Source organism: Syngnathoides biaculeatus, chromosome 10 (assembly GCF_019802595.1).
Source record: "Syngnathoides biaculeatus isolate LvHL_M chromosome 10, ASM1980259v1, whole genome shotgun sequence".
NCBI classification, from domain to species: domain Eukaryota; kingdom Metazoa; phylum Chordata; class Actinopteri; order Syngnathiformes; family Syngnathidae; genus Syngnathoides; species Syngnathoides biaculeatus.
In genome coordinates this window covers 19955456-19983316 of record NC_084649.1, presented here as the reverse complement: position 1 = coordinate 19983316, position 27861 = coordinate 19955456, and the positions used below count along the sequence as shown (strand labels likewise).

The 27861-nt window shown below is 44.8% G+C and overlaps 1 protein-coding gene across 2 annotated transcripts; it reads right to left on the bottom strand.

Annotated features, from left to right (window-relative positions):
- Positions 1–46: 46 nt before the first annotated feature.
- On the bottom strand, positions 47–27476 carry tasora (transcription activation suppressor a). Of its 2 annotated transcripts, XM_061833598.1 has the most exons (29): positions 26722–27476; positions 24825–24970; positions 23390–23482; positions 23235–23307; positions 22045–22136; positions 21839–21970; positions 21640–21770; positions 21469–21500; positions 21265–21370; positions 20076–20179; positions 19886–19989; positions 18913–18985; positions 18774–18848; positions 16449–16630; positions 15099–15350; positions 13890–14079; positions 13641–13769; positions 11987–12147; positions 11752–11905; positions 10038–10445; positions 8151–9130; positions 7558–7680; positions 5961–6120; positions 5781–5889; positions 4381–4559; positions 3461–3607; positions 2286–2410; positions 1963–2171; positions 47–718 (listed from the first exon to the last, which is right to left on the bottom strand). In XM_061833598.1, the coding sequence occupies exons 1-29, from the start codon at positions 26978–26980 to the stop codon at positions 430–432; spliced, it is 5217 nt and encodes a 1738-aa protein (XP_061689582.1). In that variant the 5' UTR covers positions 26981–27476; the 3' UTR covers positions 47–429. The 2 variants fall into 2 exon arrangements, with proteins under 2 accessions (XP_061689582.1, XP_061689581.1); XM_061833597.1 differs by having other exon boundaries at positions 1963–2410; positions 26722–27471.
- Between the last annotated feature and the right edge of the window lie 385 nt (positions 27477–27861).

Below are 27861 nucleotides of genomic sequence, written 5' to 3'. Positions count from 1 at the left end.
ACAACATGTATTTATATAAACAAAAAACTGGTAAAAAAAAATGTTAAGTTAAAATCACTTTCAACAAAACCTCTTTCGGGGAAAGTATTTTTTAAACGATATACCGTATAACAAGGTCCGTCCAACCTTTCCACATTAGAAAGTTTTGGGTTTTTAGGGAAGAAATGTGCACCTCTGTGTTAGCAACGTTCAAATTTTTCTTGAAACAATGAATGAAAAAAGTGATCTCTCAAAATGCAGGGTGGGGGTCAGAGAACCCTCCCCCCGTCCCAGACCTTTCCACTTAAAAGAACAGCTTTAAGATCCACTTGAGCAACCTGAGTGTCTCATTCCAGCGCCCCCTGCAGGCTGAATAGGTCAACACGCCTGTCTGATTAGCAAATTGTCACAAGTGCTGCGGCTATGGAATTCAGTTTCCGGGGGTCACCTTCACTGCCAACCCCAGTACCCGCCGCCATACCCCCTCGAAAAGCCTCGTCCCGCCTGTTTTCCCGGAAAGCCCCCCCACGGTCGGTTCCTGTGCGGGTCCGAGGTAAAATTGTGACGTTGAGTGTGCTGGTGATTGTGGTACTGGTGGTGGTTGTAGTGGGCCCCCCTCCAGCGCTGCTGCCGCTGGTACTGTTGCCGGCTGAAGGCTGACGGGGCCTGGGACGGGCTCTGGTGAGGGTGCTCCTCGGTGGCTCGCTTCTGCGACCGGTGCTGATCACACTCTTTGGGTCTACGAGGTGAGGAGAAAACCAGGCAAGCCGGTCATTTCCAGTCAAAATGGAAAACTTGCTGTGTCTTTTCGGTCTACTCAAGCTGCAGGTCCCAACCAAATTTCATGCCGCTACGTCAAAGAGTTTTCAGGGGCTTAATTCCCCCTCCAAAATAGAAATCCTAATGGTAGAAGTTCACCGTATAAAAAATGGCCACTTTGAGACAAAAGGGCTTCATAAGACTTTTTTTTTGTGGGTCGTGAAGACAAACCGGCTTCAGGGTCTGAGTTGTCAAACCAAAACATTTTTAAAAAAGGGCCCATGGAAATGACAAAAGTGGCCACTTTAGTGTAAAAACAGTAGACTGTCTACAGTAAGTCCTTTTCGGCATAGTGTCTTGAGACTTTTTTTGTGGGTCTACTCTTAACACTCCCTGGTAATGACAAATGGCTATTCTGAGCCAACATGGCAGACTTCCTGTCCATTGGATGCTTCAGACCAGAACAGTGGAGCTTTAGTCTTTTCAAACCGAAAGGGCAGAATTTGGTAGACATCTATATCATGTATGGACCCATACAAAAAAAAGTCTGGGAACCGTGTCAAATACAAAGAAGTTTGCAATCTTGGTTTGAAGCCGATTTTCGGGGGTCAATTTGGCCATTTCCTGTGGTCCTTGAAATTCTTGTAAAACTCAGTCAGTTTGACTCCTTCATCCATTTTCCATTTGCCCGAACCAAAGTCAGGACACTTCATCATCCCAGTTTGACTCAACAACATGAAATTTGGTAAACTTGTCTCTCACTAGACCCAAAAAAAAAAAAAAAGTCTCAAGAAGACATGCTTGGCGTCATCAGGCAATTTGCCATTTTGATACAAAACAACTATTTCAGGGTCATTTTGGTCATTTCCAGGGGTCCTTTAAATTTTTTGAAAAACAGCCCCCTTTCTGACTTAGAAACATGAAATTTGGTAGACATGCCCATCATGAGTGCAGACCCCCAAAATGTGTGAAAAGACACAGTTCACCTTTTTGGGATATTTTTAGTCATTTCTAGAAAATTCAGTCCCTGAAGTCAGTTCCACTCATCCATCCATCCATTTTCTTAGCCGCTTATCCTCACAAGGGTCGCAGGGAATGCTGGAGCCTATCCCAGCTTTCAACGGGCAGGAGGTGGGGTACACCCTGAACTGGTCGCCAGCCAATCGCAGGACACATAGAGACAAACAGTCGCATCACAATCACACCTCGCGGCCGAAAACTGACCTGGATGGCTCGCCTCCTACTGGACAGGGAGTGGAACTGGAGGAGACGCTGTCATCTGCCGCTATTGAACTTGGAAGCTCCGCCTCCTCTTTCCGGTCATCGGTCGAGTCCGGCTCTGTCTTTTCGTTGGCCGGCGGCGCCTCGGCCCCCGCCGGCGAGGTTTCGCTTTGGGTGTCGGGATCCTGCTTACTGTGCATCTCCGCTCGCAGCTGCGAGATGGCCATGTGCAGAATGTGAAAGTCTTTGTCAGTGCCGTGTGGGTCACCTTCCTCGAGGGAAGTTTCCGGAAGCAGCGAGTCCGAGGCAGGGGCCGGGAGGCTCACGTCGGGGCGACGGGCCCGCGGCTCTGCGCTGCCGTCGTTTCCGTCGTTGTCGTCGACACTTTGCTGGCTGGCGACGCCTGAAGGCGGAGTTGAATTCTGGGTAACGTCAGAAAACAAGACGGCACCTGGAAAGTTGAACAGTGCGAAATTTGACAAAACGTTCTAAAAAAAAATGAAATGCCTCTCATTGGCTGTGACTAATTTCATGACGAGCGTTGCCGGTCGATGCTGGCGGCTGGTCTTGATCACAGCCACCCCCCTCCAAAATTTTCTCAACGGATTTACACGCTTCACAAAAATGACAATTTCAGATGAAAAAAACTCAGAATTCCCTGAATACATGGAAAATTCTCATCCCTGACAGACTTACGAGGGAAGAGGTTGGGGGACGGGTGAACGAGGGACGCGTACGTTCGGTGTACCAAGCCCGAGGATGGACTGGGACTCATCCAATTTACTAGATGCGTGGCAGAGATTCAAGCAACACTCCAAACTCATTTTCATAGGACCGCTTAAAAAACAGAACTGAAGAGAAAAAGTGCTGTGGATCGGAGGTAAAGGACGGGATGTCGACAATACGTGGACACTGACCGGAGACTCACAGTTACCTTGTGCATCATGTGAGCACTTTGAGACAAAACTCAAGCTGATGAGATGGTCAGAGACCGCATACTTTTCGCTACCAACTCACTGAGTGTCCGCGAAAAGTTACTCAGCCAGGGGCCGGAGCGCATGCTCGAAAAAAAGTGATCGGCATAGCTCGCTCCCACGAGTTAGCAAAAGTGCAGCTCATGGCTATAGCTAGCGACAGCCACGAGGTTCACGTTATCCGCCGCAAACCTGGGAAGCCAAATTTCACTGCGGGTGTTTGTAGGCATATTGACAGCCCAAAGACCTTCGTAAAGATATGTAACAATAAATTAGCTGAAAGCCCAGCAAAAGGTAGTGTCAGACCCCTTTTACTGTCCGCTCTTGGAACCATAAGCCACACAATAAAATCCCTTGATGAAAAGGCCGTAAGACGCTTATAAGCAAGCCAATATTCACCCCCCAAAAAAACCCGACATGTTTAGTAGTTTTGCCGTCCAGTGGGCATCATAAACAAAAGTCATGTGACTCATGACGTCACGTGAAAAGTATCTATTGGTCAAACGCAATGTAAAAAATACACAGACCTTTGGGCGTCTGCATGTCCTCCGCAATGGTCTGCTTGTCCGCCTCGTTGCAGCGACCAAGGAGTGCGTCGAAATTGTGCAGCATCTCGTCCACGCCAGCTGCGATGATGCCGCTCTTGGAGTAGCGCATGAAGTCCAAGCAATGCACTGGGAACACAACAAAAATGAAAAAAAATAAAAAGATGATTCACTAATATGGACCAATACATACACAAATCCTCTCAATGAACTGCTTGGCCATATTGACAGTCGTTTTGCAGCATTTTCATTTTATATCACTGACCAAAAGACAAAAAAGTATTGTTTCACCAGAAAAAAAAGTTTCCCTCTCACTTTTTTCTTTAAGAAATCAACTGAAAATACCCGTTTCAGAGCCAAAAGCAGAGAAAATGACATTTCAACAGTACAGTGACCTTGACAGAAAAACTTTATACTTTTGTGACACCAACAACTGAAAAAAAAAGAGAAATGGCTTTCAATTCTTCCCAAAAAGTGACTCCATGTGGCTGGAATACAGAAATGATAAAACTGTACTGCAAATACACCAAAACCCAATTTGTGGCCTTAGTCTTTTAGTCAAAAGTTGTGCTGCTCTCAAATTCAAAGCAATGCACCGTCCCCCTCTGCAGGATCTGCGAGTCACTACAGCCGTTTACAAAGCCGAGCTGGGTGAGGGCTTTTTCTACACCTATTAAAAAAAGCACTTCACAACTATATACACATCTGCGGCAATAAACCTTTGAGTTCCAGATGAGGATTGTAGGAATACCAATTCTAAATGAAGCAGAAAAAATTTTATGCATCCATTCATGGATCAAAAATCTGTTGTATATTTTCTCATTTAACCCCAAGGTGCGCTATTGCTAACCTTTTGGCTGAGCAATGTTTGTGCTGCAAATGATGATGATGGTGATGGGTACCTCTGAGGAAAATTGTGTGCCTGAAGCGGGTGTTGAGGGCCTGATGTTGTATCAGGCAGTCCAAGTCGGGTGATGGCTGGACGCTGTTGTCGCAGTGATGCGGTGCCAGGACCTCGATGACCTGCTGCTGGTGGTACTTGACGATGACGTCCAGCAGACTAGCGGCATCTCTCCGAAACCTGACCGGCAACAACGGACATGGAAAAAAAGAAGAAAAACAAAGAAAAATATGGCACTTGAAGTCAAATTTTCTCCCCAAAACGATCAATTCATCCGTTTTCAATCACGCTTATCGCTTATAGCACACGTTTGCCACCATTACAAGTGCTCTTGATTCATGGTGGCTATTTTCTGCTCTGCTGCTCGGGCACACACTTTACTTCCTAATTTACCTGACACCGCTCCCCTCTATTTTAAAGGGGTACACTCATAATTAAAAACACCGGGGTATGTGAATGATTGAAGAGTAAGTGGTGAAACTGGACGAGATTTTCTCTTTTTTGAGTAAAAAAAGTCTGGACCGAAGCCAAAGTAGAAAGTGCAAGATGTAGTGTAAAGTTAAAATTCCACCATGGCATAGCCCGATTGCGGATGAAAGCACAGACATTGCCCAAAAAGCTAATTGTGTATTTTAAATATATGAGGCAACATAACGTTAACCCTAAAACTGTTTGGGAGCATCATTCAGCTTTCAACATGCATTGCCAAAGATATCCCGCAAGCAATAATTCAGTTTTGCACCAAGAAAAACAGATGGGGGAAATCATTGTGGATTAAAAAAAAAAAATTGAAGTTGGAAGCAACATTTCAAATTTATAGTTAATACTTGGCTTGGTATGTATTTGTATTGTAATTATTTTTTTGTATGTTGACATTTTCAGTGAAACTTTGCAAAAAAAAAATTGGTTTTAAAAATGCTCATGGGCTTAGTGTGTTTCATCAGACACGTCAAAAATTGGAGGTAACATTGCCAGTGAGTGAATCAATTTGTGCCACTCTGAAACAATCCCGTTTTCCATCAAAGGGATAGAAATTCACAATTTTTTTTTATTCTAATCGGATTGAATGCACCTTTTTCAAAACACACCCCAAATGTTCAGCCTTGGGTTTAATATTTTATTTTTTGTGAGGGGAAAAACTTCCTGGAACAAAACCTATTGTGTACTGTGGCCGAAAGGTTAAACCCCATCACCTGCCGCCGGTCCAAGTCCTCAAAAAACAGCAGCTTGCCAAGCGTCTGCCACCCACCCAGGAACTACCATTAATAATTTGGCATTGCTGAACCCACTACATTGTGTCACGATCCATCCAAAATTATTGACAAACCCATTTTATTCAACAGGAGAAAGGGGAGAGCAAGAAAACATTTTGCCTATGAAGTAGTGTGGGATGATTCGTACTTGGCCTGCTCTCTCAGCTTCTTGAGGGGTTTGCTGTGAACCTTCCACTTCCAAACACTTTCCGGAGAGTTCCGCTGTTCCAAGAGTGACAGCAGGGCCTCTAGTTGAACTGCAAGAGCAGACGAGTCATTATAGATGCCAGGCTTCCCCCTGCCTGCCCATCTGACCCACAAATCCTACCGGGAGTGACGAGGTCGGGATTGAAGACGAGGTTGTCGGACAGGACGCAGCCGCCGCACGTAAACAACTGTTCGTACGTGTTGGTCTTGAGGTCGTCCAAGCCGTCGATGCCCAAGAAGCACACCGACCGGTGCTGCTTGAGCGACACCAAACCAGGAATCTGAAAATAGCAAAGTCCAGGTATGTCGGAGATGTTTTAGTAATTAGGAGCAGGAAATGGGATACTTTGGCTGCAACCAGATTTCAGAGCCAATTTAGACGTTTACAGGGGTTCTTGGATTTTTGGGGGGGAAATTCCAATCTGTTGGTGTCATCTTTGTGATATTTTCAGAAGTGGACATTAGTAGAGATGTCTGACAGACTACCAAGAGAGGAACTGTGGTTAGAATAGTACAAGACATGTATGAGGGCACCAGAACAGCGGTGCAGTGTTCTGATGGTGTGTCAGAAGAATTTAAGGTGGAGGTGAGACTGCATCAGGGATCCGCGCTGAGCCCCTTCCTGTTCACGGTAGTAATGGATAGGCTGACAGATGAGGTTAGACTGCAACCCCCTTGGACTATGATGTTCGCAGATAATATTGTGATCTGCAGTGAAAGCAGGGAGCAGGCGGAGGAACAATTAGAAAGATGGAGGCACGCACTGGAAAGGAGAGGAATGAAGATTAGCTGAAGTAAAACAGAATATATGTGCGTGAATGAGAGGGGCGGAGGAGGAAGAGTGAAGCTCCAGGGAGAAGAGATAGCGAGGGTGGATGACTTCAAATACTTGGGGTCAACAATAGAGAGCAATGGAAAGTGTGGTAAAGAAGTGAAAAAACGGGTCCAAGCGGGGTGGAACAGTTAGCGGAAGGTGTCTGGTGTTCTATGCGACAGAAGAGTCTCCGCTAGGATGAAGGGCAAAGTTTATATAACAGTGGTGAGGCCAGCCATGATGTACGGATTAGAGACGGTGGCACTGAAGAGACAGGAAGCAGAACTGGAGGTGGCAGAAATGAAGATGCTGAGGTTCTCGCTTGGAGTCAACAGGTTGGATAGGATTGAAAACGAGCTCATTAGAGGGACAGCCAAAGTTGGATGTTTTGGAGACAATGTTAGAGAGAGCAGACTTAGATGGTTTGGACATGTCCGGAGGCGAGAGAGTGAGTATATTGGTAGAAGGATGCTGATGATGGAGCTGCCAGGCAAAAGAGTGAGAGGAAGACCAAAGAAAAGGTTGACGGATGTTGTGAGGGAGGACATGAGGGCAGTGGGTGTTAAGAGAAGAAGATGCACGAGATAGTCTTGGATGGAAAAAGATGACACGCTGTGGCGACCCCTAACGGGACAAGCCGAAAGGAAAAGAAAGACATTCGTCGAGATATCCGCGTAAATTTTGGTGACGATTGCAGTTTTGAAAAATTAAGATAAAAATGACAATCGTAAGGCTTTTTCTCTATAGTGACTTCATAAGAGGAGACTCCAATAGGTCTGACCCCGACTCCACTAGTCTCCAGGAAATTCGAGGAGATGTCGCAGAGACTCGAGACCTCATTAGGTCAAGTAATCTCCAGGCCGGTGAGACAGTCACAGGGGGAACCGGTAAATGTGCTGATTACCTCATGAATGTGCTCCACGATGTCTTTGTTCTTGATGATGACCAGAAGTTCGCGATCGGCGAGGTCTTGTTTCAAGAAGGAAACGGGATCCTGCTCCGTGTGACCCTGCTGTGTGAGGTACTCCTGCAACACACAAATACAGAAATGAATCAACGTGGATTTGTTCCATTTTTAGAATCAAGAAACACACCTTACTGTACTGGGAAAGAGAGGAAAGTGAGCAGAGGGGGAGGAAAAAAAGGCAAAGAAAAAAAATGTATGAAATGAAAATTGACAAAAACATTGCTAAGAAAAGACAACTCACAACATCAGCATTGCCTCAATTTGTTGAGACAGTGCATAAAAAGGAGATGACAGAAAAGATGAGAGGAAGAGGAGAAATGGAGAAATTCTGATCCACTAGTAGAGAAAAGAAGAGAGGAGACGAGAGAAAAGAGAGGCAAAGAGATCAATGTGCTGAAAATGAAGTAAAAGTACGCAACTCGCGCGAGGGACCCGAGGCAAAAGTTCGCTTTGCGTCGCAGCATGACAAACGCTCGAAGGACCTAACATCCTTTGGGATGTCTGAAGTGTGCACATGACGACGACGTCACCTTGACATCCCTGAGCAGGGGGTCCGCCGGTTGGTCGCTGTGCACGTAGAACGGCACCATGGCGCTTCTCTGCACGTCCTTGATGATGTCGCACAGGTTGCTGAGCACTTCGGGCCTCAGCTGCTGGATGACGCAGTTGAGGGCGACGGACGGAGGGAGGGAGTGGTGGTCCGAGCTGGACGGCGGGCAGGATGTGGAGACACCTTCGGACTGCGTGGAGTGAGGGGCGGCCGGTTGGCGACCGGCGTGCATGTTGACTGGTGCGGTTTGAAGTGTGGCGTCAGGCGGTGGGTCTGAAAATTGTTTGCCGGGTGCCATTTGCTTCCGTGGTTCGATTTCCCTCGTCGTCTCGTCACTTTTTGATCCGTCCTCGCCCATTCCAGCTCTGATGCTGGACACAAAGGCGCTGACCGTGCTGGCGAGCGCCGCCTCGCGATCGTCGCCTGCCCGGCTGCTGCTGTAATCCGGCAACATGCTGCTCATGTCATCCCGGAGCGAGCGCACGTAGCCCTCGACCGGCGGACACGGGTGGTGCAGGGACACGTAGTGGGAAAAGGGCACTACCACCGGGGGACCGGAACTCAGCGGGCCACAAGGACGGCAAGGGGGGTCTCCGGGGAGGCTGCACTGGATGTGCTCCTCCCGCAAGAGGTGGTGCAGGTCAGACGAGAAGTGGTTGAGGTGTTTGTGCAGGATGCAGTCGATGCCTTGGAGCGGCGGCTGGGGCCTCGTCAAGGAGGCGGTAAGGACGGTGCAGTCGTCGTCCTCTGAAGACACCGTTAGGTCAACCACCTCCATTGCCTTCACCTCCACCGCTTTCTTCTCCATTGCCGCCATCTCCACCGCTTTCTCCTCCTTCACCTCCACAATTTCTCCCCTGCCCTCAACCAGGATGGACGGCGCGGTGCTCGCCACGGCGAGCACGGACGAGTCCTGACTTTTTCTGTCTTCAGCGTCACTTTTTGTATGCACGGCGATTCCTGCAAAAGTGTCGAAACAGAGCGCGTTGAATGCATCAGCTGGAATGAGATATGGCTACAAGATGAGAAAAAATAATGATAACGAGAAGAGATCTGCGGATGTGTTTTTTTTTTTCCCCACAAGGCTGATACCGGTCCCAATTATTACGAGTCAAGGAGCCCGATAACCACTATCTTGACCTGACCTTGACCTCATTTGTGGGAACACTTTGTTTGAATGCCTTTACGCGTGTGTATAAAACAACTTTTCAGATGTGCATTATTTTTTTGTAATCTCCTCACTATTACGATCCTTTTAAAATTCAGAAAGCAGAGGGAGCTCTGAGGCTCAAAAGCACGTCGTACAAAGTTAAATGAAAACTTAATAGTAATCTAATAGTAAAAAAGTAAGTCTAGTAAAAAATCTTCCTAAAGTTCCCTAAAATAATAAATAAATAAATAGTGAGGGTAATTTCTAGGGTTAGCAGCATCTCTTGTAAAGCTAACAAAATTTAATTCAGTTTTAAAATTACCTCATGATGTCAATGTGTCAAAATACTGAATATCGGTGGCAATCATCGGATTGGCCAATTAGAATCACTCCAAATTTTCTGTTCAGTTCCCATTTTATGTCGATTAAAACTAAAATTGGCATGCTGCTCAGTTTATTTCTAGCATGTCACAGCTTCTCCTCCAGATAAACAAAATTCTACTGGTTAATTGCAGTAAAACCTGGCAACCGATTACGATCAAATTCAGGAGACTGCGAGAAGTGAGAAAACTAAGTGCTGCAGCGGCCTGTGGAGTAGCTAAAGACATACTAACAAATGAATATCAACAAAGGAAAATAACGCTATTTATCGCATAATTGCAAAAGTGAAGAATGTGGAGTAAAAGTGTGAGTTAGTAAACAGGTGCAACAACTAACCTGCGCAGTCCCTGGAGGCGAGGGGAGCAAGCTGCTGCTGCCGCTCCGCAGGGTTTCTTTGCTCATTAAGTGGCGGGGACTTGCACTGGGAGGGTGACGATTGAGGGGGCGGGCACCCCGCGGGAGAGGGAGGACGCCAGGCATCCGGCGGGGGCGCTAGACGACAGAGCTCGGGGGAGGGCTTGGGCTCAGGGGACGGGCACCTCGAAGGCGAGGCAGCGGGGCTCGGAGCGGGCGAGGGAGGGGGGCTGGACTCGGGCGAGGGACAGAAAGAGGGGCTGGCCCCGGGGGACAAGGCGGGGCTGGTGCCGGGGTCGTGGTCTCGCAAGGTCGCCATGGAGACGTGATGGAAGCGAGGGTCCCGGGGCAGGTCGCGCTCCCTACGCGAGTACCTCTCGGAACGCAGACCTGCACGCATTTCACTTTGTTGATATTTTCATTGTCATAACAGAGAGTAATTACATTATTTTAGTTCATCCCTATCTTAATGACTTCATGTTGTTAGTGTATTTTATTTACCGGTACATTCTATGAATTGATTATCTCAATCACTGATGGTGTCGTGGTGCGTTCAGTTCCCACTCAGTGAGGGTGTGAACCCAAGTGCGAATGGTCGTCTATGTCTAATAGTGCCCTGTGACGTACCAGCGACCAGTTCAGGGTGTCGTCCGCCTTTTCCCAAACTCAGCTGGGAGAGGCTCCAGCGCCCCGCGACCTTAACCAGGTTAAACGGTGTTCAAAATGGATGGATGGATGATTTGGATTTTATTGCTATACTTACTTTTACCATTTTAGAATTATGTAATTTTTGTTTTTCTCCTGTATTTAACCCATTCGTGGGCAGCGTCCCATTTTTGGGACATCATTTTCACAAATTATATCCTTCAGTATATCAAAATATCTAAGTGTTTTAATCTGACTCTGGTTTTTGGAAGAAAACCCAAGTACCCTCTCCCGGGCAGCGTCCCATTTTTGGGACGAGATTATAAATTAGTAAAGTTATCATATAACCTAAACATAAACGAAAAATAAGTGTTATTTCCTTGATTGTGGCTTGTTAGGAGACTTTTATCTCAATAAGGCAAAAAATTACCACCCTGCCCACGAATGTGTTAATTTATGATTGAATTATTTTTTTTTCCACAAAGTTGGTATTTCCATTACCATACGTTACATTTGCTTATTAGAATTGTAATATTTTTCTATTGACTATTCTCTTGCCACAATCTATTTTTCACTTTGGTATTCTCATTTAATTCAACTGCCCGTGTTTATTATTAGGATTGGTTTTTCATTTAAATCATAAATAAAACAGTAACTGATTGCTTTATTCCATAATACCTTGAAATTGAGATCTTCAGCATTGTGCTTCGCAAGTCAAATCGGATTTTTGTAAATGTCTCATTTAGATAAAACAAAGATAACGAAATGAAGCAGGGCAAGAGAAATCTCAGAATATTTACTGTCGAGAGGCTCAAATTCTGGGGATTTTTATCCAAACCAGACCTCTAAATGACTGATAATCAACACAATGTGATACTTTAGGTGTCCTATAATACATCAATTGTTGCACCTGTCATCTTCATTGCAAGTATTATTATCAGTAGTAGTAGTATTGTAATTTACAGGGTGAACGGCCATGCCCAGCACATTGCAGCTCCAGCTACGTCCCACATCAAGAGTGAAGAACAACAGCCTTGTTTTAATTGCTCACCTGTGATTCGGATGAGCCTCCAGGGTATGTCCCCATCCCCGTCGTCGTACACTCTCCTCCCCGCGCCGCCTCCTCCTACTCGCGGGTCGAGGTGGTAACTCTCGCCGATGGGACTGAATCCCTCCAGGCTGCTGACGCTGCCCGCCGTCTGCTCCTGCGTACATACACACAAGTTTTAAGGAGGTCCCCCACAGAGCGCTCGGACGGGATCGTCAGAGAGGGGCGTCCGGTCCACCTCCAGCTCGTCCTGCTTCCTCAGATCGATGTCCCGGTTGGCGGGCAGCCCCAATTTGGCGGCCAGCCGCTCGAACGGGGACGACTCGGCGTGGGCGTCCTCGCCAGCCTCGCCGCAGCTGTGGCTTCTTTGCGGCTCTCCTCTGGCCGCCTGCTTGAGGCCTGGCCGAAAACGCACACGTTCATTCATTTGGTCTTGGGCTGCGCTGCCTTGAGCATCTTTACAGCACTTCAACACCGGCAGAGTTGAAGTTATGGCAGAGTCAGTGGGAATGAACCCAGCAACGCAGATTATGAAGCACAACCTCCAACGTCAAACCTTCTGTGCTGCTGCGTGACAATACAGGAAATATTTTCAAGCATTTGTTTTTAAATTCTAGTTTATATTTTGGGCATCTGTGTGGACTTACATCACGTACACAATACCAAACTCTTCAAATTTTGATTATAAAATTACCCAATTATTATTCAAAGTTTCACTTCATCGTCAGACATTTTTAAACCTTTATACAGTGATGCCTCGGTTCTCGACCACAATCCGTTCAAAAAAATGGTTTGAAAAGTGAATTGTTCGAAAACCAAATCAATGTTTCCCATTACAATGAATGGAAAAACAAATAATACGTTCCACGCCTAAAAAATTTGGTTTTTTAAAGCATTTTTTTTTAGCTTTTCCTGATAATAAACTGCATAGTAGAAATACATGTATAGTTTAAATACTTTATATAATAAAATAATTTAAGAAATATATTTATTTTTGGGTTAAAATGTATGCTTTAGTCGTAGAGTACGCTAGGCTGGGAGTGGATTGCCGTATCTGTAGCGACTTGGCCCCCAGCCTTGTAAACTTTTTTTTATGAATAAAAGTGCAAAATAACTTTAAACAAACAATATTGAGGGGGGGGGGAAGCATTTCTTTGGAGCCATGATTGGGGGGTAATATGAGATTATGAGAATGAGATTAGAAGGGAAAACAGTCATTACCGGAACACGTCTGTGTACAGAGGCTGCGTTACACAGAATAACAAAAGTGCGCTGATTGCGCCATGCGCGTTATGTCATTTCTGTTTTTTTTTTTTTTTTTTTTTCCCGGGGGCGTTCGAATAGACAATAACAAAACGCGTCATGGATGGGTCAACTGCTTGCGGCGTGTGTGATGATAGTTCTGGGTTTTTTTCAGGGGGGTTCGAATAGACAATAACAAAGCCTATCGCGGGTGGGTCAGCTGCTTGAGCGGCGCGCATTATGTTATTTCCGTGTTTTTTCGGTGGAATGGGAATTCACAACAAAGTGTGTCGTGGGTCAGCTGGCTGGCCGCGCACAATATGTTATTTCCGGGTCTTGTTGGGGACGTTCGAGTACCGATTTTCGTTTGAAAACAGAAGCAAAAAAATATCTAAATTTTCGTTAGAAAACCGATTTGTTCGAAAACGGGGACGAAACCGAGGCTTTATACTATTTTTATTTCATTAAGATTAGTATGACGCTAACTTAATATCTCTAATTACTTTAGATTAAATAATTTTATGTGAATGCTTTTAACTATGACTATTTAAACTACATATATACATATATATATATGTATATATATATAAAAATACACATGCACGCGCACATACTTTTTTTTTATAATTACAAAACAGTTCAGAGCTTGCCTGTCAGCACTTTGTGAAGTCTGCCGGCGAGCTCCGATCCGTCTTCGTGCACGGCCACGCCCACCAGACCCACCGACTGAATGGCCGAGGCCAGAGAGCCGGGGAGAGCCGTGGATCGACCGCCTTCCACTGCCAAGTTAAAAAAAAAAAAAAAGCACCAAAGATGAGTCCTCACAAAATGGATGCCCACAACATTTTGGAGCGAGCACGTGAAGTTTGAACTTTTTGCAACTTCTTATGTTCATTCACCCGGACTCTTGTCCCATTCTGACGGCTCCTGCGAGGCCTTCAAGTACTTGAGGGCCCGCTCGGCCGCCCTCTGCTCCATTCTTCTTTTCCTTGATGGCGTCCTGGCTTCTCCTCCTCGCGCCTCCTCTCTCCTCACCTCGTTCTCGGCGTTCCGCTTGCAGGTCATCACCAAGTCCATCAGCTGCTGCATCTGCACACATCGCCCGACCGAATAAGTCGCCGGTTGAGACGCTCGCGACAAGGAAATAAATGTCGCCCTTATTTTGCAATGAAAAAACACATAGTTATTTCAGTGCCTAAAGGGAATGGTTCACGTTACTTCATTACGATTATTTTTATTTAGTAATTTGACTGTACAATAATCGTTTGTATTCCGACTTATCGCTTTTTTTTTTTTTTATTAGTTTTTAGTCAGTTTAGTTACTTTTTAGTTTTCATTACTACTGTTTGAACCAGTTTCATATCAATTTTCTCCATATATGGCTAAGACCGCCTTCTTTCCTCTGATTGGTTGCCTCCACGTAGAAGACCCACCCACTTGCGAGAGCTCACATTTGTGATGTTGATGGCACTAGTTCGGAGCGGAGCGGAGAGGTAGGTGAGGTCTTCGCGAGTGACATAGATAAGCTTGGGAAACTCCAATGAACTGATTTAAGGTTTCTCTACAGAAAAACATCTAGAACTCAAGAATCGCATGAAGCATTTTAATTCATATTTAACATTTACCGAGGCACAGGAGAGAAGATAAAATGTCCAAAATGGGATTTATTTTGACTTTATTTTCTTATTTTTATTATCCATCCATTTTCTATGCCATTAATCCTCACTTGGATCGTTGGCGTGCTTGTGCCTATCCTGGCTACTCTCGGGCAAGAGGCGGGGTACACCCTGAACTGGTCAGCAGCCAATCACAGGTCACATAAAAACAAACCATAATTCACACTCACATTCATATCTATGGGCAATTTAAAGTCTTCTATTAAGTGACTTCTTGTTTTTGGGATGTGGGAGAAAACCCATGTCAGGATGAGGAGAAACTGCAAATTCCACACGGGCAAACCCAGATTTAAACCCCAGTCCTCAACAAACCGAGGCACATGTGTAAACATGTCGTGACGACCTAATTTGGATCAATGTGTTCAATACAAGTAAGCTACAAAACAGGATTTTCTCTAAATGAACGTATTCTTAGCAAATGTGCATTGTTACCTTGTGCGTGTTGCTACTGCTGGGCGCCTCTTGTGCCTTCCTGGGTGGTCGGACCACCTGAGGCTCCAAGTGTCCGCAGTGCAGCTCCACCATCTTCCTGGCGTGTGACACAGACAGCTGGTGGCGAGCCGGATTGTGAAGGTACGAGCGCAGCGAGCCGTCCACGTTGACCTGATGCCGTTTGGGCACCTGGCAGGGGGTGGCCGTCGTGTCCTCTTTCACGTCGTACTTGCCCATGTCGTGCGGTCGCACCTGCGGGTGACGGGAGGTGTTAGGAGTGCTTCAAAAACTGGGGTCCGGGTACCCCAGGGGTCCACAACATAATTGTGTTGTATCATTTTTAAAACGTACTGTAATTCCCGGCCTACTGAGCACACCTGTTTATAAGCCTCACCCAGAACATTTGGAGGAAAAACCATTTGGTACACACTGTACATAGGCCGCAGCCATGTAAAAGCCGCACGTTCCCCCATTGAAATCGACATTGAAACACGAGATGTTAATAAAGACAGTAAAGAGATAGTTCAACACAAACGCCGCCACGCTAACGCTAGCACCACCACACTAACGCCGCTGCACTAACGCCACAGTGATAATGCTACCAAGCTAAGACCACTGCGTGCGCTAAGGCTAACATCGCCAAGCTAACATCGCTGCACACTAATGCTAGCGCCACTGCACTAACAGGGCCAGTTAAAAAAAATATATATATACTGGTAAAAATCACTGAGGCACGGCAGTAACACGCTAGCACAACGTGAACAAGACCAGACCGGTAAAAGTCACTTACTTTGCACATATATTCTGTCTCACTTTTACCTTTTCCACTCGAGTGCCCCCTTGCGGCAGTTAGAAAAAATGCACAAATTAGCCACATCGCCACATAAACCGCAGGGTGGAAAGCGTGTGAAAAAGTCGAGGCTTATAGGCCGGAAATTCCGATACATATAAGCATACCAACTTAATTTTATTCATTTGCGTTGTAAGCCGAAATTGGAGTTCAGATATGACACCAGTCGAGTGACGTAAAACACAAAATGGAGCAAATTAAGTAACTTTAATGCAGGAGAGCCACACCCTTTCGGTGAATGGACAAATACAAAAGGAGAACACTTGCACGGAGCTGCTGTAGTCCACAAGTTGCGTACTTGCGGTCATACTGAACGTAAACGCGCCAGCCTGACTCTCACTAGGCCTCGCCCTGAAAGGCACGCAGTCAACACACAAATCGTCCAGTACGTACAGTTACGAGTTCCACCTCACAAATGCTAATTGTGAGGAGGTCTTGAGTTTGAGGAAACGGAAAGCCCTGCATTAGCGTGGGGGTGAAGGCGCATCCGTTGGGCTCACCTTGCCCTCCTTCTGGCCGGCCAGGTACTCTTGCGCTTGGAGCTCCACGCCGGTAGAGAGCTCTGAGGCGGGATTGGCGTGGCTTTTGAGGAGGGCGTGATGGAGCGCCGGAATAAAGTGCTTCAGTCCTTCCATCACCACCACCCCGTCAACACTGCCACGGGAAGAGGCACAACTGGATGCTACACAAAGGGGGGGGGGGGGGGAACATACACTACTTATTACACCATAACTATACATATAAAATATATTTAAAAGAATTTCAAACTTGTTTTGACTTGATTTATTTCTCATTATCAATTCTGACACCGACATTTACCGTAGTTGGGCCATCTCATATTTTTGCAAGGCTGTACGTCACAGGTGTCAAACTCAAGGCCCGGGGGGCCAGATACGGCCCGCCAGATGCTTTTATGTGGCCCACAAAGGCAAATCACATGAGTCAACCTCCATGATTCTTGTTCAAACCTGGACCAAAATTTAAAATTGCCATCTCATTAATGATAACAGTGAGGTATTGTAAGCATTTTTTTGTGTTCCCAAACAACAATAGTTGAAAAACACATTCCCCTTGATTTCTGATTATAAACCTAGTTCTTAAATTCCATGTGGAAATATGATGAGGCGGTCAAAGATTTTTATGGTTTCACAGTCATAATGGGCCGATGAGGGGAAACAGCAACTCCAATGTGGCCCGCGACAAAAATGAGTTTGACACCCGTGCTGAACAAGATTGCTGCGATTTTCCTCACTGTGAGGATTTTTTCTAATATTTAAAAAAAGCACCTATTTTGAATAACAGAAAACTAGTAGGATCTGTTGGAATAATTGTAAATATAGTAATCATACATTTGCTGTGCAATGAAGAACTGCTTCGCTGTACACCTGTACTCAGTAGCTATACAACAGGAGACAAATCCACATCTGAAAAAGAAAGCAACTGACCGCAGAAGACCAGAAGGAGCCAGTCTGATGGAAGGCACCTGCTCATTATTGCCAAAATGTCTTGCCACATTTATGATTGCTAAAATGTTTTACTACACATGTACCAAGTCAATTTCCACTTACATGCAAAACACATAGTCAAACAAAAACAGTGCTGCCCCCCGCAAATCGGGACCCCGATGCAAATAAAAAGAGAGGGTGTGGAGAAACTGCTTTGGAGCGTAGTCAAGAACGGACCTTTCTGACCTGTCAATCACTCGTACAATAATAGCCACTCAGATAGCCCCATTGGCTTGCCACGCCCCTCTCGCCACATTGTCCCACAAGCAATTCTGGTTGTCAGTAGTGTGCGCTTGGAAAAGTTCATCTTATGAAGAAAATGGTCTTCAGATGCGCTTGGGGAACGTCCAATTCTGATGAAAGATATCCGGCTAAGTTACAAAGGGCCCGGTTGATTCATTTTCCAAAGCCTAAAACACAGTTGACTGTCTACGATGGATTAAGGTTTGCGGAAGACCGCATGTACAACTAAATGTGGACAATATCAACAAACAAGGCTGTGATTGAATTATTATCAGTGCTTTATACATTGCAGGAGCACAACTTTCACTTTGTTAATGTATCACTGACCTGCTGAATGACGTGTGTCATGTTTTATGCCGACGAGTCAGGTTCATGATACATAAAAGCGCGATGTCATGCAAGAGAAATGTCAATTTGCCTATTTGTATCACATCCGACTAGTAAGACAGAGCACTGGGTTCCATTACGAGCCAAGTCAAATGAATACACCCAATCACTTCTAAAGACTACAATGATATTACTCGTGATCTTTCCAAGTAAAAAGTACTCACCCTGCTTTACATGCGCAGTACGATTCCACTATTTTATCCTGTTGGATTTCAATATTTGCGTCGATCGCCAATGTTTCGCTTTAACTCTGACATTGCGTCCTGCTCCGTCCAAAATCTTAATTCCATGTACATATCCTTGCGTGCAATAGTTGAGACCTCCTTTAGAGCTCTCTTTGACAAGTCTGGAATACATGATAGAGAATCCACTCCAAACCCGTTCTGTTCAGTCGCCATTTTGGAAGCTTGTGGGACATGGATAAGGGGGCGCAGCTTAAGATCGCCATCGGAAAAGTCCATTGTATTGTGAGTTCTTCTACGTTCTCCTTGCAAGTAAAACTGGTCATGAGTGTCTTCTTCGCCTTATTGCGTAATTTTCATAAAAGTCTACATGGTGAACATTAGTGTGTGTGTCACATTCATATCTATGGGCAATTTAAAGTCTTCTATTAAGTGACTTCAGTATCAGGAGTAGGAATAATAATAGTGCGAGTAACAGCAGTTTGAATTGCGAGTTTGTGTGGCTCACTTGATTTGTCCACATCTCTGCTCTCGGGGAAGACGAACAAGGCCTGGAGGCATCTCTTCCAACTCTCCCCTCTCTCTGGAAACATCATGTTCAGTATTACTTATGATTACCGCATTGCATTATTGTTCTGAGTACTTACCAGGGGGTGTGGCCATCTGGGCACTGGACAGCAGGAAGAGGAAGCCTCGCTCAGTCAGTGCACACACCAGAACCTGCATGGTCGCAACAAACAAAGTCAGTCTATAGGAGAAGAATTATGAAGAGGACAAGAAAAAAATAACATGACACTTTTTAAAATTATTTTGTAGCTATCATTGTCATTTCTTTGTCTTATATTTTTAGAATATATCCACTTTTTGATCATACTACTTGCATTGTGTGCAGTTTTGTCTTTTTTAATATTTTGTTTGTCATTTTTATTGTTTTTAATGCCATTTTAAATGTTTTCTCTCTGCTTCGAAATGCCCTTAATCATGTAAAGCACATTGAGTTACCTTGTGTACCAAATGCGCTATACAAATAAATTTGCTTTGCTTTATATTTTTGTAGCCTTTCTAATATGTGTCACATTGTTAGATTCTGTTCCATTTTTTTCTAATAATTTTCGTTTATCTTTGTCAAACACTTTGCAATTATTTTATCATACATTTGCATTCTTTCTCAATGTGTATTTTGTGATAAAAACATGTTTTGGTAAATATGTTTGCAATATTTTCTGTTTGTAAACTACTTTTTTGTCTTATATTTTGTAATTTGTATTTTCCCTAAAAATATCAATTTTTCATATATCTTTGCAATACTTTATTTTGTCACATTTTTTGTATTACTTTGTAATGTTTTGTCACAGATTTTGAATTACTTTATCCATGTTTTCATTGATTTTCTCATAGTGAATTATTTCATGATTATGTTCTAAAACTAGGCAAATATGTGAGTATTATTTCCCAATATGTTAAATACTTACTTCCATGTTTACTAAATACTTTCTTCCATATTTTCTTTATTTAATTGAGCAGAATTTGTGTGAATGTAGCCAACTGGAAGCTAAACAGCGGTAGTTGCATTTCCCCCCCCCCCCCCCCCCCCCCCCCCCCAAGAACATGGCCACCCACCACGTTCTTGTTCTCCAACTCCTGCAGCAACCTGCTGATGGTGCCGGTCGCGCGACTTCTGTCCACCGCCTCCAGCAGGCTGCAGTGATGGCCCCGCGTCGCAACTACACACAAAGACGGACGGACGGTTTTGACATGACAACATTTACACGGCAGAAGGATTGAAAAGACACGCTGGCGTGTTGGTCACCTTCCTTGCTGCAGCCGTAGAGGTTGTGGGAAAAGAGCTCGGGCGGGAGCAGCTTGGTCACCGTCTCCAGCCGCATCAAACGTCCCATCTCCAGCCTGTCGGGCCTGGAAGAGAAGAGACGGCTGAGAAAATGTCTTCCAAACTGATGTGTGACACGTTTATTAGTAGGTCACATCCAGCTTTTAAACTAAATGAAAAAAAAAACATATATTTTTTATGTTCTCTTGAACACCAATTGTCTCCATGCGACGTAATATCATCTTTCTTTAATGCTGTGCATGGTGGTAAGAATCCATTCATGAATTCGTAAATGAGACCGATTATGTGCCTTGCTTGGTACTGCTGTTTTGGTTAGCAACAGAGTTCAACAAAGCAGTTAATTTACACGCTAACCCCCCCCCCAAAAAAAAAAACATACCGGTAAAAATAACTGAGACACGGCAGTAACACGCTAGCACAGCGCTAACAGGGCCGGACCAGTAAAAGTCACTTCCTCGGCACATACATTCCACCAATGTCACGCTTACCTTTTCCGCTCGGGTGCCCCCTTGCGGCCGTTAGAAAAAAAGCACAAATTAGCCGCATCACCGCTTAAACCGCAGGGTTTAAAGCGTGTGGAAAAAGTCGCGGCTTAAATTACGGTAATTCATAAAATAAACTTTTTTTTTTTTTAAATGGGTATTTTCAATCAAGTCATGAATTAATGGGATGAATAAAACTAATTTAACAATAAAATACCAATTTTTAAAATTATTTGTAGTTATGAATAATCAACCCATTTGGTGAAATGAAAAGAAATTTTGTTTATTTTACTAATATTTTTATTCTTTCATTGGTAATAGATCACAATAAATTTAAAATCAGATTAAATGTTCATACAATGCAGTTACTTTTAATAAAATAATTTATTTTCAACCAGCTATTCAACATAAGTTCAAAAATATTGCAATATAATTTTTTTATTTCCAATAATTAATAGTCAACAAATAAACTGATTTTTTTTGTTTAGATTAATGAACTGGTAAACTCTTGCCACAACTCTTAACGGTCTTTTGATAATGTAACAGTTCAGTGTGGCACCTTAAAAAAACGGAGCGGGCCGTATGCAGCCCCCCGCCCATACTTTGCCCCACCCCCCGGCCCCCCTTTGATGTATTAGAAATCCGTCAAGTTGACGACGATCACTCACAGTTTGTGCGGGAGGAAGGGCAGCGACGAGGAGCGCAGCGACAAGGGGAAGACGATGTTGTTGCCGTGCACCAGGTCGCCGCTCCACACTGTGTAGTGCGCTTGCTCTGGAGGGCACAGACCAGGCGCGACCATTTTCCACCACATTCCAATGAACGCCTCCGTCAATGGCTAAACTAGAGAGAGACAAAGGGAGGTCGCTCACCTTTACCCGTCTCTCCCGGCCAACTGTTCAACCTGCGCCACAAACACAGCACGTTGTCAATGTATGTTCACACAGCAGCATACATGTTTTGATTTAACAAGCAGCGTACAGCTAAAATAACAACGTGCCCAAATGCACGTCAGAGTGTACGACTGGACGAGGTGCTGTCACCTGACGGGCGCCAAAGGCATGCTGGGAAGCGACGAATCTTTGCCTTTGTAGTGGAAGGAGACCACGGCAAACGGGCACACTTGGCGGGGGCGCTTCCGCAGCTCGTCGAAAGCATACTCGTAAAAGTAATGCTGAAAATTTGACGCGACGTTGAACGCATTTCAGACGAAACGCGTCCGCGAGGCCGGCGTTCGTTCACCTGGGTGTGCTCGAAGGCTCGGAACGAGGCGACCGACGTGATCTTGCTGACGTTCTTGGAGAGGTGGCTGTCGAAGCGCGGCGTCGGGTCCAGCACGTTCTTGATGTTCTCGTAGATGCTCTTCACTTTGCCCTGACGGTGCGCGCCGGGGACCGAGACCACGTCAGCGTGGCATGAGCGACCGACCGCGATCCGAGGCGACTCACCTTCATGACTTTGAAGATGATGATCTCGCCGGAGGCGCCGTGGTGGAAGGGATGAATCTGCAGTAAGTCTGAATACCTGCACAAATACACTCCTGCCGGGGGTAGCCGCAGGGCCGAAGTGGCAGAGAGTGAGACAAGAAAAGACAGACAGAAAGAGTGAGACATGAAGAGTGACAAACAGATAAAGAGCAACAGCGTTTCAGGTCAATCAAGCAATCAGACCCTTGTGAAAAACCTTTTAAAAAAAAAAAAAACTCAGTTAAGAAGCATGGTAAACAACCTTGACTCGTACACTGTGTACTTTTATGTGCCGTGATTTCCGGCCTATAAGTTGCGACTTTTTTCACACGCTTTCAACCCTCCGGCTTATGTGGCGATGCAGCTAATTTGTGCGTTTTTTTCTAACGGCCGCAACCGGTCGCTCGAGCGGAAAAGACAAGAGTGAGACCGGTGGAATATACGTGCCGAGGAAGTGACTTTTACCAGTATATTTCTCTTTAACCGTCCCTGTTAGCACTGGCGCTAGCATCAGTGCTGTTGTAGCGTGTTGCTGCCGTGTGTTGTTGCTATGTTAAGATAAGTTAGGGGGTTAAAACTTTGAAAACTCTCTTTGTAAATATCTCCTGTTTTAATGTGTGCACTTGCGCTTTTTACAGAGCCTCATCTTATGTATGAACCAAATGGTTTTTACTTTCCAAATGTACTGGGTGAGGCTTATAATCAGGTGCGCTCTGTAGGTAGGAAATTACGGTACATAAATGAAGTCCTTGCATGATTGCACTAGATTATATATCTAAAAGCAGAAAGCGACAAGTTTATGTACAATTACACTTACAAAAAGTGTCACAAAAAGTCCGGGCTTATGCGTGGCGAGCTTTTAATTCCCACTTTAAGGGAAATTGAAGACAGCGACAACTGCGCTGCCGACGCTGCAAGTCACGAGGCGTCCCTTCAGATTAAAACAAAGTAACAATTTACACGGTACTCACATAGTTCTAACTTTATCTATTCCTAGCTAGGTAGTTCTTGTGGCATGTGCGCAACACTCGCTGAAACTTCAAAATATCTTTTTTGTCAAGATAAGACATTATTATACAGACAGAATAATCAAAGCTAAAAAGATTTGACGGCGACAGACCGAACGCACAAACACAAAGATTGTATGGTTTTATCTGATGTATCACGCTCACCTTTATGAGGGTCTCCCAGTGCCGATTGCCAGTTCTGACCCACAATCAGGCCTTTCTCGCACAGCCACGGCACCTTCAACACACACACACACACACACAAGCGTGATTGAAAATAATTCCGCAATGTGAACAGGACGCAAGACGACGCCGCTTACCTTGGCATCTTCGGTCAAGAGGAAGCAGTGACTCTCCTCCAGCTCTTTTTCCGTCCTGCCCTCCGCCTTCATCTCCCTCCTCTTCTCCACAAACTGGAACACACGTTGAACACGTTGGATTTTTTTTGTTTGTTTGTTTTTCAAAGCAAGACAATGTTTTAAAGATAAACTGTCTATGGCGGCACGGTGGGCTCAGCTGGAAAGAGTTGGCCTCACAGTTCTGAGGTCCCGGGTTCAATCCCGGACCCGCCTGTGTGGCGTTTGCATGTTTTCCCGGTGCCTGAGTGGGTTTTCTCCGGGCACTCCGGTTTCCTCCTGCATCCCCACAACATGCAACATTAATTGACATGTCATTATCCAAGCCGCTTATCCTCACAAGTGTTGAAGGGAAGCTGGAGCATATCGCAGGAAGCTTTGGGCGAAACGCGGACGACACCCTGAACTGGTTGCCAGTCAGTCGCAGAGCAGATATTGACACAATCACTGAGCGGGAATCGATCTCACACTGCCCACACCAAAAGCAGGCGTGTGTACCATGACATTATCAGTGACTCTCAACATTAATTGGACACTCTAAATTGCCCCTAGATGTGATTGTGCTGTTTGCCTCCATGTGCCTTGCGATTGGCTGGCAACCAGTTCAGGGTGTACCCCGTCTCCTCCATTGACAGCTGCGATGGGCTCCAGCACTCGCGCGAAACTTGAGGATAAGCAGCTAAGAAAATGGATGGATGGATAAAATGCATATTTTTTTTCCTTGATTGAAAATAAGTATTTTTAGACATCCATCCATCTTCTTTGCCGCTTATCCTCACAAGGATCGCGGGGAGTGCTACAGCCTATCCCAGCTGTGAACGGGCAGGAGGCGGGGTACACCCTGAACTGGTTGCCAGCCAATCACAGGGCACATGGAGACAAACAGCTGCACTCACAGTCACACCTAGGGGCAATTTAGTGTGTCCAATTAATGTTGCATGTGGGAGGAAACCGGAGCGCCCGGAGGAAACCCATGCAGGCACGGGGGAGAACACGCAAACTCCACCTAGGCGGGGCCGGGATCGAACCCGAGTCGTCAGAACTGTGAGGCCAACGCTTTACCAGCTGATACACCGTGCCGCTTATTTTTAGACAATGGATCTTATTTCTTCAAGATTTTTCCAAAGGTTAAAAGTACTACTTTTGACACTATAAGTCACCTCATATTGTTAAATTATCATTATTTTTAAGATAATAGTGAAAGTAATATTTGGAAGATTTAAAAAAAATTGTTTTATAGATAAAGCCAGATTTTTTTAATATTTTCGAGATAAATAGTTATTACAAAAAATTCTGATTCGGCATATATATATTTTTTTTTTTTCCCCTGGTTTTGTCGGGACCCGTTCATCGGGAAGCCTCGCGACGCCGAGGACGGCGCGCGGCGCGGCTCCCCCACCTCTTTCTCCAGCTGCTCGCTGTGGACCAGCCGGGGGCAGCTGTACGTGAAGCAGCCGGCCGAGGCCGCGTCCACGTAGCTGGCCGTCAGGATGCTCATCACGCCCTCGTACTCCCGGGACTCGCTGGAGATGGGCTTCAGCAGAGCTGCGGAACATTCACACAAACAAAACGGGGAACATGAACTTTTCGCTCCGACAGAAATTTTGGAGAACATTATTTACTTGTACAAAGGATTTACAAGACATGCTCCTCCCCGCATTTTTTGTTCAAAATCATAAAAAGAGATTTCTACTGTTGAAGATTAAAAAAAAAAAGATTACATTGTATATCTGCAGCATATCATATCAGCACATGGCGAAAGGGATTCGATACACCCATTTTCTATGCAGCTTATCCTCACATTTTGACACCATTCATCCATCCATTTTCTTCGTCGCTTATCCTCACAAGGGTCGCGGGGAGTCCTGGAGCCTATCCCAGGTGTTGCATGTTTACCACAAATAAATATTTGTTACAAATATCAATTAGCGACCTCCTTGACTATTAATAATCAATACAGATTGGTCCACTGCCAGTTCGGCTGTGACAGAAGTTAATAGTTGATCAAGCTAATTGCTATCTGTTCAACAAACATTAGGTGAAAATGAAAACAATGTTTTTATCTTTGAACACAAAGTACTTTCTCTATTTTATTATAACTAACAATAGTTGCCTGGGACTCCCGTGAGGGTAAGCGGCTAAGAAAATGGATAGATAACATTAGATGTTTGGTGTCGTTGCTTTGGTAATGTTTAAAAATGCACCTAGCCAGCCAGATGGTGTATTTTTGAAGATTAAGTCATAACTAAATTTTCAAGATATTTTTTCAGATTAAGTCATAACTAAGTTTTTAAGAAGGGACAAGACACATTCTTCGTGGAGTAAACAACGTCAAACAATTTTCTTATAAATAATGACATGAATGGGGAATATTTTGCTTTTCTGAATCTTTTGCTCCCTGGTCGTCATCCCCCTCAGGGAAAAAGTAAATCTATATTGACAAAGTCAGCACTATAAAATTCATGGTATTTTTTTTTATATATATGTATAAAACAAAAGTATTTAAAAAAATGCAAAAACACCTGAAAATTAGGAGCTGCCACTATGAAATCTTTTTAGAATAGATGATTGTTAAATGCATTAAAAAAAATGTATTGGGCAGTCAAGTTTATTACAAAATCTCCTCTGTTTATTGATTGATTACTGCTGATTGTTCAGTATTGTTTAATGACTAAACCATATGAGTAAGGGCAAACATTTGGATATTTACTTCTGAGCTTCTTCAGGTTCAACTACATTTTAGTAACTTGATGATGATGACGATGATTCTTTTCGCAATCAATTAATTATTAATTGATTATGATTCAGTTACTGGTTTTGTCCATAACTCCAGAAAGTAGGCAATCACGTTTCTCATTATTTTCCAAAGTAAAAGCCGATGTTTGCAACTGTTTTATTTTGATTTTACAGAGATGGTCTCCTTTAACGGAGGACCACACAAATCCAGATAATATTTACTTGGGAGGCTGAAATCTGAAGATTTGGAGAAGAAAAAAAAATGGTGGTTGAATTGTGTCAGTTTCAGTCACAAGCCTATAATTTGACCACTTAGGCAGTAGAAATGATAGCTATCCATATCCTAACGTAGTAAATATCCTTAAGTACTTGGTTGCTTCCGGGCACGGTAAAGGATGAACCTTTAAAGTTATTATCCAACAATGAGGTGACAAAGACATCCACGAGTCTTTGATGAAGACGCTCAAGGACCAACGCTAGCCGGCTAGCATCCTCTCCGTGGGGCGAGATTGGCTTTCCCAACGATTTCGTCCATTTTCAAGCCAAAGCAGCGGCCGCACCTTTCTTTTCCTTCCTGGGGATGTGAAACTTCGCGGGCTCCTTCGGCATGTGCCTCTGGTGGACGACCAGCGACGACCTCCGGGCAGGCGCCGGTGCTCCCGGGCCACGGTGACCACCTGGAAGAGCCTCTCCAAGGGTAGGAAGGAGCGAACTCCCGCCCTCGCCATCTTGCAAGCTAACACTTCTCGCTCCGCCGAATTCCGAGGACATCCTCCTCGGCGGCGGGCACGGTACCCTCCGCGCCACGCTGTACTCCATCGCTCCGGGCCCGGTCCTCGTCCTCTCGGTCAGCCGTCAGCACGGCGCCGCCGCTTTTCTCGTCTTCTCGCTGGGATGCGCGTTAATGTAACAGTCCCATGATCCCAAACACAGCGGACGCCATGTTTCCGCCGTCTGCATCTTCTTCGCTGAGGTTGACTCGCATCCTGCGTGCGGAATGATATTTTGCTGCCCCCTATTGATTGTGTCCAAAAGGTACAACAACAGTGATGGGGAGGGAGAGATGGCTTCTGTTCTTTCCTTGGACCAGTTCCTTTGGTTTTGTCACCTTCCTGCTTTTTGTTGAGTCTTTTTGATCTCACCTTCAAATTTTTGGAAGTAAATATGTGCAGCCAGGATTTGAATTAAAAACGGCACTGTCAATTTGATGTTGTAAAATTCACATTGTTATTTGAAAGTGATCAGATTTTCAATAACTGTATTTCAGTTTAACTTTTCAATGTTAACAAATTCCCCGTAAAAAAAAATCAACCTTTTAAATTCAACCGCAATATTTTCAGTCTCCTGAGATTGAATTGACTACTGTCTAAATTCACCCATCTAACAACCAGCCAATCCAGTTACGCTTTCTTAGTCACGTGACGTCACATACTAAGAGCGTCACTGCATTGGCTGGATTAAAACGGCAGGGTGACTTCCATTGATCTAAAAAAAAAAAAAAGACTGGATAGCGTTTACACATCGAGCGGTATGTCGATTGGTTGAAGCCTGTTGGCCGCCATCTTGGTACTCCCAAAACGTGTGGAGGACATGCTATACAGGTTGGATGATGGCGGGGGTTTTCTCTAAATTTGGCATGTATAATTAAAACTGGTCGCGTGAGCTTAACATTTTTTCAGTTCTGGTAACATGAAGGCTTT

What these genes read in the sequence shown, in the direction of transcription:
- tasora (XM_061833597.1), bottom strand. Translation starts at nt 26,980, where the DNA reads ATGGAGTACAGCGTGGCGCGGAGGGTACCGTGCCCGCCGCCGAGGAGG. An exon ending in CAGAGATGTGGACAAATCAA is followed by an intron (nt 16,631 to 18,773) that starts GTGAGCCACACA and finishes CCCTTTGTGTAG; the next exon opens with CATCCAGTTGTGCCTCTTCC. An exon ending in GCAGTAGCAACACGCACAAG is followed by an intron (nt 14,080 to 15,098) that starts GTAACAATGCAC and finishes CGATGTGTGCAG; the next exon opens with ATGCAGCAGCTGATGGACTT.